Below are 9,983 nucleotides of genomic sequence, written 5' to 3' on the forward strand. Positions count from 1 at the left end.
ACGGAATGCAGCTCCGAGCAGGCCTGGAGGCGGGCAGCCGGCAGCTGTTGTCCTTAGTCACCAGGCATGAGATGATGTTTGGACTCCTGGTGGGTCGGTCTGACCCTGCTTATCCGTTCTACTTGCTGGAGTCAAAGTACCACCTCCTCCATCGCTTGGCACAGGCCTTGGAAAGGAAACTTAAGAAAAACTTAACCCCCTATTCACGTATAAGAAACTGAATCCCCTCTTCATATAAGTACATATATGTGTTCTAAGATTTTAAAATAATAGGATTATTCTATCTATCAGATTACCCCCCCCCCCATCACTAACAGCCACCGTCGTCGGGGTTGACACTCCTTCCCCAGTGGCAGTGACAACAGTCGCAGGACCTGGGCGCAGGCACCCACAAGTGTCTGGCTCTCACCTCCAGGTCGTTTGCATCAACAATATCAACCAGTGCTGGTTCGTCTCCTACTTCAAGCCAAGCGAGCCCATCTGTGGCAGCGACCAGGTCACCTACAACGGGGAATGCCACCTCTGCGTCACCGTCCTGTAAGTCTCCCTTCCTCCCCCCTCCTCCCTCCTCTCAGGGCAGGAGACTAACGGCGGCTACGACAGGCGGGACCTCCTCAGGCGGCTTCCTACTCGGTCTATCTTCCCTCCAGTCTCCTCCACGACTTGCTCCCCCATTTCTTCCATTCTTCCCTGTGCTCCCCAAAGTGCTCCCCTTCACACCCTGCAGAACCAGAACCCCTGGAGGTGAGGGTGCTGTGTCTGGCCTGGACAAGGACCGATTGAGAAAAACAGCCTGGCCGGCGTGGCTCAGTGATTGAGCATCACCGAGGAACCAGGAGGTCATGGTTCAGACTCCTGGTCAGGGCACAGGCCCGGGTTGTGGCTCAATCCCCAGTAGGGGGCATGCAGGAGGCAGCCGATCAATGATTCACTCTCATCATTGATGTTTCCATCTGTCTCTCCCTCTCCCTTCCTCTCTGAAATCAATTAAAAAAATTTTTTTTAAAGAGAGAAAAACATATTTTTCCCCTTTGTTTGATTAATATGTTATTACATTGGTTGATAACTTTAGGTTGAGTCACAGTGCACTCATGGATAAATAACCACTTGATCAGAATGTATAATCTTTTAATATTCAGTTGGCTTCAATTTATTAGTATTTAGTTGAGAATTTTTGCATCGTATTCATGAGGGATTTGTTTGTAGTTTCCCTTTTTTATGATGTCTTTGTTATCACGGTAATTCTGGCTTCATAAAATGATTAGGGAGTTCTATTCCTCTATCATTTGGAAGAGTTTGAGAAAGATTGGTATTAAATCCTCTTAAAATGCCTGTTAGAATTTACTAATGAAAACATCGGATTCTGAACTTTTATTATTAGTTTGATTTTTTATTGGTTCGATCTCTTTTCCTGACATAGGTCGGTTGATTTTCTGTTTCCTCTTGAGTCCGATTAGGTTACTTGTGTGTGTCTAGGAATTTGTCTATTACATCTAGGGCATCTAATTTATTGATGTGCAATTGTTCATAGTATCCCCTTATAGATATTATTTCTTTAAGGTCACTAGTAATGGCTTAACTTTCATCAAATGCATACTTTAATGTACATTCTCTCTCTAATGCTTTTATTAAATATTCAAGATTACTTTGAATTTTCTATATTTGACTTAAGGCTGAGTATATTTTATATGTTCACTCTCTTTGACAAATAAAGATCTATGTAATAGATATTTTAAAATACTTATTAAAATAAGAATTCACTATTAGCAGAATGTTTTCTTCTCAAACTTAGCTAAAGATTATCAAGTAAAAGTCATAACTTATATCATAGAGCAAAAATAATCATTTCAAAATATAATTTCTTTCAGATATAAAAAGGTTAACATAACTAAACTGCATGACGGACCTTGCGTAAGTAAAGCCGCTTTTATTTTTAATTTTTAGGAGTAAACCAAATCTAGTTCAGGGCTCACCGTAGTAGAGAATTTTAAATATTCTGTTATGGAAAATCTCAGGCATAGGTAGTGAGAGCCAGTAACGTATAAACTCGGACGCCCGCATGTGGACGCTACGAAGTGCGAGTGTTTGCACATTCCTTCCTCGTCTCCTCTTTCTTTGCTGAAGTTTATTAACCCAAACCTCAGACACACGTTATTTCACTCCTACATACTTCAGAGTACATCTCTGAGAAGTGTGGACACTTTCTTGCACACCAACAATGCTGTTTTATTTAATTTTTAAAATATGTATATATTTTTTTACTGACTTCAGAGAGAGGAGGGAGAGGGAGAAACATCAATGATGAGAGAGAATCACGGATCGGCTGCCTCCTGCACGCCCCACGCTGGGGATCGAGCCCGCAACCGCTCACGTGCCCTGACCGGGAGTCGAACGGTGACCTCCTGGTTCATCGGTCGATGCTCGGCCCCTGAGCCACGCCGGCCGGGCTCAATAACTTCTTTACAGCAGTGACACCCAATCTATACACATAAAAGCCAAAGCAACCGCCAGCTGGCCAGTAGCTATGACACACACTGACCCCCAGGGGGCAGATGCTCCACCAGGAGCTGCTGAGCTGCTGTCACTTGGCACCAGGAACCAAACAGGAGGGAGCCCAATTCTGGGGTGCGTCACCTGAGAACCGCCCTCTTGCAATCCGGGACCCCTTGGGGGATGTCGGAGAGCCGGTTTCCGCCGGATCCCCACAGGCTGGGCCCAGGGACCCCACTGGTGCACAAATTCGTGCACCGTGCCTCTAGTTGGAAAATAAATGAGAAACAGTGCATCACTCAAAACAGAAACAAAGCCCTAACGGTTTGGCTCAGTGGATAGAGCGTCGGCCTGCGGACTGAAGGGTCCCAGGTTCGATTCCGGTCAAGGGCATGTACCTGGGTTGTGGGCACATCCCCAGTGGTGGGTGTGCAGGAGGTGGCTGATCGATGTTTCTCTCTCATCGATGTTTCTAACTCTCTATCCCTCTCCCTTCCTCTCTGTAAAAAAATCAATAAAACATATTTAAAAAAAAAAAAAAACAGAAAGAAAAACTACCAAGTATCTGGAAACTCACCTTTTCCTCAAGACTCACACCCACTTCCCAAGCTCCAAGGGCGCCACCAGCGCGCGGAGCCCAGTCCCTGGGTTATAATTTAGGTTGTGACGCCCCCCTCCTGTCCCGAAGGCGCGGGGTCGCCCACGCCCGCTCTCCCCTCCGCCCCCGCCCCGGCGGCCCCCCCAGGAACCGGCAGCCCCTCCGGCGGGGCGACGGGCGCAGCGCCCGGTGGAGGTTTCCCTCTTCATCTCCCAGGCGGGCTTCTCTGAGCTCACATTTCTTTTGCAGAAAAACTCCTGAATCTGCCGGGAAGACGCCGGAGCTGCAGAACCCCCGACGAGCACGTGACACAGCGGCCGCTTCTTCGGGTGCACCCCCCCCCCCCAGGGTGCTGGCCCCGAGCACCCCCTCAACAGCCAGGGTCGCACCCCTCCACCTGCCGTCCAGTAAAGGGCTCAGCGGGAACCGTGCTGGCGGGCTCTTTTCTCGGCGAACAGCCATCTTTTAAAGAGGCTTTGGTCCCTGTCAAGCTGCATCCACGGCGGCGGGTGGCTGGGCTTTCGGCGCACCGGGGTCTGGTTCCAGAAACTTGAACCGAACCACGGAGGTTCCGATACGAGGGTCGGACCAGCAGGTGCAAGGGGCAGGGCCCCGCCAGGCCGCCGCCCGCCCCGCGCCCCGTCCCGCTCACCCTCCCCGCCGCGAGGGGGCGCCCCGGGAGCCCTGGCGAACCCACGGCGCGCCGCCGCCCAGCGCTTAGCCCCGCCCCCCAACTCCGGCTCCGCCCACGGCGAGGACCCAGGGGGCTGCCCGCCGCGCGCCTGAAGGACCCCGCTCGGGCCGCACGGGCCGCCCAGCCCGGCGCCTGGTGGCCACTTGACGCGCCCGGAGGACTAGGTGGATCGGACCCGAACTCCAGCTGGACTGGGGCTCCGAACAGCCCGGAATCTGGGCGGACTTAGTCCCCGGGTACAGGGGCAGGGATCCCGCGGCTGCAGGCCTGGGGGCTGGGGGGCGGGGCTCGGCGTCGGTGACGGTGGGAGAGGGAGGCAGGTGTCGGGTCCGAGGTGCAGCCCCCGGTGCAGTGACCGGGGGACGGGGGCAGGGCGGGCGGGGGCCGGGGGCGCCCCTCGGTAACGGGGAGATCCTGCCTGCGCGGCTGCTCACGCCCGGGTGTCGGCGCGGGCGTGGCCGACCCCGTCCCGGTCAGACGGCTGAGCTCGGTGGCTTGGGGGGGCGCGCGGTGGTCAGGCTGCTCGGGGCTCGGAGGAGGGGGCGCTGGTCCGACCGCCCGTGGTTCGCGGAGCCGCCTCGACCCGGTGGCACCTGCAGGGGTCCCGCCAGGGACCCTTTGGAGACCGGGCCCTGGGTCCTGGGTCCTGGGTCCTGCAGAGGTGATGGCCGGCTTCTCACGGAGAAGTGATCTCAGCCGGAGGAGCCCTCCGCCTCCGAGTGCAGACTGACCGACAGAACGCCGTCCCCAGTGTCGCTCCCACGCTACTTGTTGGCTCCCCCAGCGCGTTCGACGCCAGACGTACAAGTAGGAACAAACCAAGACCATGTAGGTTCCCGCAGTCAATGGACCTGATCAAGCAAGAAAGTAAAAAAAAACCCAAATAACAGAAACGGATCGGGCACCTCGGGCTCTCTGAGCTGCTTTACACGCACATGGCTGCAGCCAGGCCTGAGCTGGAGTGGCACGTCCGTCTCCGCCGAGGGTGTGATGTGGGCAGGACAGCCTGGCCGACCTGGGCGAGCGGGTAGGAGACGGCTGCATCCAGCCGACACCCCGATTCCTGCCCATCCATCTGCCGGCCCCAGAGATGACGGAGGGCAGACTGAGACAGAGGGCCTTTGGGGTGGAAATCCTTGTTCTGCCCCCGCGGCCTGGCTGTTGAGACATAGGAATTGTGAACACTGTGCTGTGAGACACAGGACAGGTAGGACGGGCAGGAAGTGACTAGGAGAGACGGGTCGTGTTTAAACCCGAATTTCGTTTGAATGGGTGGCTCCCTCCTAGGCTCACAGGGGCACAAACCAGATCACGCACCCCCCAACCCCATGAGCGCAAAGGGGCCATGAAATATAGGGTGTCCCAAAATTCACGCAAGAAGTAATTTTGATAGAAAACACAGGTTTATAATTAAAAATTGTAAATTTTTTATTGATTCATAAAGGACACAGTCTAGGGTTATGTATGGACTAGCACATCGGGTCCATGGCCTCCACGGCTTTGCTGGCACAGACGCAAAGCCACGGTCTCCATTGGTCTTCATCGTCCCTGCTCCTGGGCCGTCATTGGTCCTTGGTGATGCTTATCACATTAAAGGGATTGACATCAAAGGGCAACAGATATTAGAATCTGATTCAATCAACCAAGTAAAATTAGGCTTTTATTTTTTGCTGTTGTTAATGCTCACACAGAATTCAAATCGTGCGTGAATTTTGGGACACCCTATACAACAGCGTAGATGTGTGCAGTAGCCATGTGTGCAGCCTTCCTATGGAACTGTTACGGGCTCTGTGAGTGTGAGGAGGGGAGCCTTGCTTAGCTGGCAGAGCTGCGTGGCCCGGAGCAGGAAGGGTGGGGCGTGCAGCTCCGATGGGGCCCTGACCCAGCTCTGGCCGCAGGAGCGAGATGACCGCCATCCTGCGCAGCCCTCCGGCCCTGCAGCTCACCCTGGCCCTCATCAAGCCCGATGCCGTGGCTCACCCGCTGATTCTGGAGGTAAGAACGGACCTACGCCTCACGGTGTGCACGGGGGCCGCTTGTGAGCGCTGACAGCGTGGTCCTGGGCCAGGGTCCGCGGAGGCAGAGCCGGGCTCGGGGGCAGATACCACAGAAGACACGCCAGCACCGTCGCACAGGAGCCCACCCTCAGGACAGCGCATGGGTCTCAGCTCTCTGTGGCTGCACAGCAGTTGCCATGGATGTAGCAGCTCAAAGCAGAACTTCCTTCGTATTTCACGGTCCTAGAAGGGGAGGGACAGGAGGCTTGGCTGGGTTCTTCGTCTCACAAGGCCACAGTCAAGGCGGAGGCTGACTGGGCCCTTACCTGGGGCGTCTGGGCAGAACCCACCCCCAAACTTATTGGGGCTCCTGTGGTTGTAGGACTGAGAGCGCCATGTCCTTGCTTTTTTCTTTTTGAAATATATTTGATGGATTTCAGAGAGAGAGAATCATGGATCGGCTGCCTCCTGCATGCCCCCTATTGGGGATTGAGCCTGCAATCCAGGCCTGTACCCTGACCGGGAATCGAACCCGGGACCCTTCAGTCTGCGGTCCGATGCTCTCTGCACTGAGCCCAGCCGGCCAGGGCTCCATGTCCTTGCTTCTAGGCAGGACCCTCAGCCTCAGAGGCCGCTCCATCTTCAGGGCAGCGCAGGGCAGCGCAGGCTTCTGCTCTCTCCGGCTCCCCCTCCGGCTCCCGCAGGCACAGCTCTGCTTTTAAAGGTCTGATTCATCGGGCGATGCGTGAGGCCCGTCTGGGTGCTCTCCCTTTTGATTAAAGCACAGTCAGCTGATCGCGCCCTGCATCCCACCCCAGAGCCCCCGGGTCCCGTCATGTGACAGACGCGTTTTGCACGGCGTCCACGGTCCTGGAGGTTTGGGGGTGGCTCATGCCCGCATCCAGCCCTGAGTGAGCCCTGCGGCGCCAGCAGGGGGTCTGCAGGTGTTGGGACCAGGCCCGGCCTCTAAGGAAGGACGGCTCCCGCCAGTGCCCAGCGGTCCGCGGAGGGGGAGCCAGGCTGGAACCCTGGGTGAGGCCGCAGGTGGGCTGGGCGGGCGGGTGGGCCGAGGGCATCGGAGGTGGTGGAGGGCCAGGAAGTGCAGCCTTGAGCATCGAACCAAAGTGGTTGCTCTTCATCCGGGAGTGAGAGTGGGAACCTCTCAAAAACTAGTGACCGGGGTGGCCGAGGGGGCGGCGTGTCTGATGCGTCAGGTGTGATGGTGGAGAGAGTGGGGGGACCGCCAGGGAGAGGCTGTGAGGAGGGCCCGGGCGGGGGCCCTGTGGGCTCGCGCTCCAGGGGCCGCAGGAGCAGAGGGGCAGCCCGCACTCTGCCCCTGCGCCCCAGGCTCACCTGCTGGTCATGTGACCGAAGGTCCTCCCCTCCCCCCAACTTCTTCTCTCCTGACCCGCCCCCGGCAGCCCCTCGGTCCCGGGCTCCAGGGTCCCGTGTTCTGCGGGTCGGCGGCTCTGGCCCTCCCGCCCTCTGACTGACGTCTCCGGTGCCGGCCAGGCTGTCCATCAGCAGATTCTGCGGAACCGGCTCCTCATTGTGCGGAGGAGAGAGCTCGTGTGGAGGACGGACGACTGCCGGAGGTTCTACCAGGAGCACGAAGGTGGGACCCGGCCCCGGGCTGCTCCCTCCGGGAGGCACCCGGGCTTTACCTGGACGCGGCCGCCACCCCGTGGAGCGCACCTTTCCTGGGAAGGCTCTGTTCCGTCCGGCCGGGAGCTTGGTTTTACGTCCGGATGACGTTCCCTGTGTCAGACCTCGTCCACGCTCAGTTCCTTCGTTGTTAACCCTCACCCGAGGACGTTTCCCGTGGGCTTTTGGAGAGAGGGAAGGAAAGGGGAGGGACAGAGAGAGACACATCAGTTAGTTGCCTCCCGCACACGCCCCGACCAGGGCTGGGGTCGGAGCCTGTGACCCAGGTACGTGCCCTTGATCGGAATTGAACCCGGGACCCTCCAGTCGGGCCGACGCTCTGCCCACTGGGCCAGTCCTCTAGGGCCTAATGCTCATCATTTCATGTCATTCTCCCAACAGCCCTCGAGTAGGTGTTGCTATGTCCTCAGTGTCCAGATTAGGGAACTGAGCTGGGGTGTTGATGGCTCCCCCAAAATGGCACAGGTTGTGAGGGGCAGAGCCTGGCTTCAGACCCAGGTGTGCCGGACCATGCGGCCCTGTTCTTTGCTCTGAAACGGTTTCTATCCTTCCGAGCCGGGAGGAGGCGTGCAGAAGGCTCCTGGCACGTGTCCTGACGCCGGCGCTCTCTCTGCAGGGCGCTTCTTCTACCAGCGGCTGGTGGAGTTCATGGCCAGGTACGTCCAGCCCTGGTTCCCGCATCTTTACCGACTGAGACAGACCCCCTGCCCCCAAACAGATGCATCAACGTTACTGGCCACTCTTTAAACTTGTAATGAGTGGCCAGAAACAGGAACTGAGCCACCTGCCCTGGTGCCTGTCCCGTGCTGGTGACTGGCCAGTGGCCGTAGCAGCGTATTGCTGAATGCTGCCCAGCAACGGCTGACCTCCCTGGCTTTCTTGGGCACCAGCACCAGCTAGAATGGCATGGAAATGCTCAGGACGTACAGGGCACCTTTTTTAAAAACATATTTTTATTGATTTTGGAGGGGAAGAGACGGGGGAGAGAGAGACATCAGTGATGAGACAGAGTCATTGATCAGCTGCCTCCTGCATCCACTGGGGATCAGGCCCTCAACCGGGCCTGTGCCCTGACCGGGAATGGCACCCTGACCTCCTGGTTCATAGGTCGATGTTCCACCCCTGAGCCACGCCAGCCGGGCTGCAGGGCGCCTTTGTCTGTGACACGTGCGCGGGGTGCCACCCGAGACCCGGCGGCCAGGTTCCTGACATGTGCCCCTTGGTCCACAGCGGGCCCATCCGAGCCTACATCCTCGCCCACCCGGACGCCATCCAGCTCTGGAGGACGCTGATGGGGCCCACCAGGGTGTTCCGCGCCCGCCACGTGGCCCCCGACTCCATCCGAGGGAGTTTCGGCCTCACCGACACCCGCAACACCACCCATGGCTCCGGTAGGTCTGCCCCAGGCCCACAGCACACACGGGAGGAGCGGGTGGGGGCAGTGAGCTTTCCCTCCTGCATTTCTGGCCCTTGGTGGCCTCAGCGCTGTGGCCCCAGGACTGAGAGCAGAAGAGGCTCGGTTTCTGAACCTGACTGAGCCCGCCTCCTGCCTGCACTCAGCCCTCCCTGATAGACCCCTTCTCTCTCTCTCTCTCTCTCTCCTCTCTCTCCCCCTCCCTCTTCTCTCTCTCCCTCCCCTGCAGACTCGGTGGCCTCCGCCAGCAGAGAGATCGCAGCCTTCTTCCCGGACTTCAGCGAGCGACGCTGGTATGAGGAGGAGGAGCCGCAGTGGCGCTGGGGCCCCGTGCGCTACAGTCCGGAGGGGGGTGTCCACTGCGCAGTGGGCACAGGCGGCCAGGACCGGCCTGACCCCGGCCTGTGGGTCTGAAGGCTGGATGGGGAGGCCGGGGCTCATGGCGCCCTGGCGGCCAGGCCCCGCCCGCCTGAGAGCCTGGCTCCTCACTGCCGCCTCCGAGCCTCTCTCTCATCTGCCTCTTCGCTGGGCTGGTCCTGGGGGCTCAGAGGAAGGAGGGCTCCGCTTTGCCCTGACACTGTTCACGCCTTTTCGAGGAGGAGCTGCCTGAGTGACTGACTACGAGCAGCACCTGGCCCTCCCTCCGTGCCAGTCCCTGTCCGACCGCGCCTCCTGCAGGCCGGCTGCTCAGGGCCTGCTGGTCCTGATGGAGTCAGTGAGCCTGTCCTGAGGCCCCTCCCCTCCAGTGCCCCGGGGGCGGGGGGGGGGGAGGTCCACACAGTGCGGCTCACGTCCTGGGTGAGTGGGCTCTGGTCCCGGCCTGCACCCTGGGGGGAGGGGCGGCCTTTATGTGACACAGGCCACGGCTGCCTGATGAATCAACTCAAAATGTAGTTCTTAAGAGAATAATCTCGCCCCGGCCAGTGTGTCTCAGTGGATAGAGCACCGACCAGCAGACTGAAGGGTCCCAGGTTCAATTCCGGTCAAGGGCACATGCCTGGTTGCAGGCTCGATCCCCAGTGGGGAGCATGCAGGAGGCAGCCGATCCATGATTTTCTCGTTATTGATGTTTCTATCTCTCCCTCTCCTTTCCTCTCTGAAATCAATACAAATATATTTCATAAA

The 9,983-nt window shown here is 57.9% G+C and overlaps 1 protein-coding gene and 1 long non-coding RNA gene across 10 annotated transcripts; both read left to right on the forward strand.

Moving 5' to 3' along the window:
• The first annotated feature begins 450 nt into the window (after positions 1 to 450).
• LOC308529929 lies at positions 451 to 3,477 on the forward strand. Its single transcript, XR_013996805.1, has 3 exons — positions 451 to 537; positions 1,869 to 1,911; positions 3,338 to 3,477. It is a non-coding gene; the product is annotated as an uncharacterized lncRNA (long non-coding RNA).
• A 149-nt stretch (positions 3,478 to 3,626) lies between these two features.
• On the forward strand, positions 3,627 to 9,983 carry NME6 (NME/NM23 nucleoside diphosphate kinase 6). Of its 9 annotated transcripts, none has more exons than XM_081106313.1 (6): positions 3,627 to 4,018; positions 5,681 to 5,777; positions 7,292 to 7,394; positions 8,061 to 8,100; positions 8,675 to 8,835; positions 9,088 to 9,983. In XM_081106313.1, the coding sequence occupies exons 2-6, from the start codon at positions 5,688 to 5,690 to the stop codon at positions 9,270 to 9,272; spliced, it is 579 nt and encodes a 192-aa protein (XP_080962439.1). In that variant the 5' UTR covers positions 3,627 to 4,018; positions 5,681 to 5,687; the 3' UTR covers positions 9,273 to 9,983. The 9 variants fall into 9 exon arrangements, with proteins under 9 accessions (XP_080962439.1, XP_080962444.1, XP_080962441.1 ...); XM_081106318.1 differs by having other exon boundaries at positions 3,928 to 4,018; positions 7,201 to 7,394; XM_081106315.1 differs by lacking the exon at positions 3,627 to 4,018 and adding an exon at positions 4,329 to 4,610.

The sequence above is a fragment of the Myotis nattereri genome (assembly GCF_964212035.1).
Source record: "Myotis nattereri genome assembly, chromosome: 14".
Lineage (NCBI taxonomy): Eukaryota > Metazoa > Chordata > Mammalia > Chiroptera > Vespertilionidae > Myotis > Myotis nattereri.

Bases quoted from the DNA above. Each gene is read 5' to 3' on its own strand.
- NME6 (XM_081106312.1), top strand. From the start codon at position 4,718: ATGGCTGCAGCCAGGCCTGAGCTGGAGTGGCACGTCCGTCTCCGCCGA. The intron at 5,778-7,291 runs GTAAGAACGGAC...GGTGCCGGCCAG, and splicing joins CTCACCCGCTGATTCTGGAG to GCTGTCCATCAGCAGATTCT. The intron at 8,836-9,087 runs GTAGGTCTGCCC...CCTCCCCTGCAG, and splicing joins CAACACCACCCATGGCTCCG to ACTCGGTGGCCTCCGCCAGC.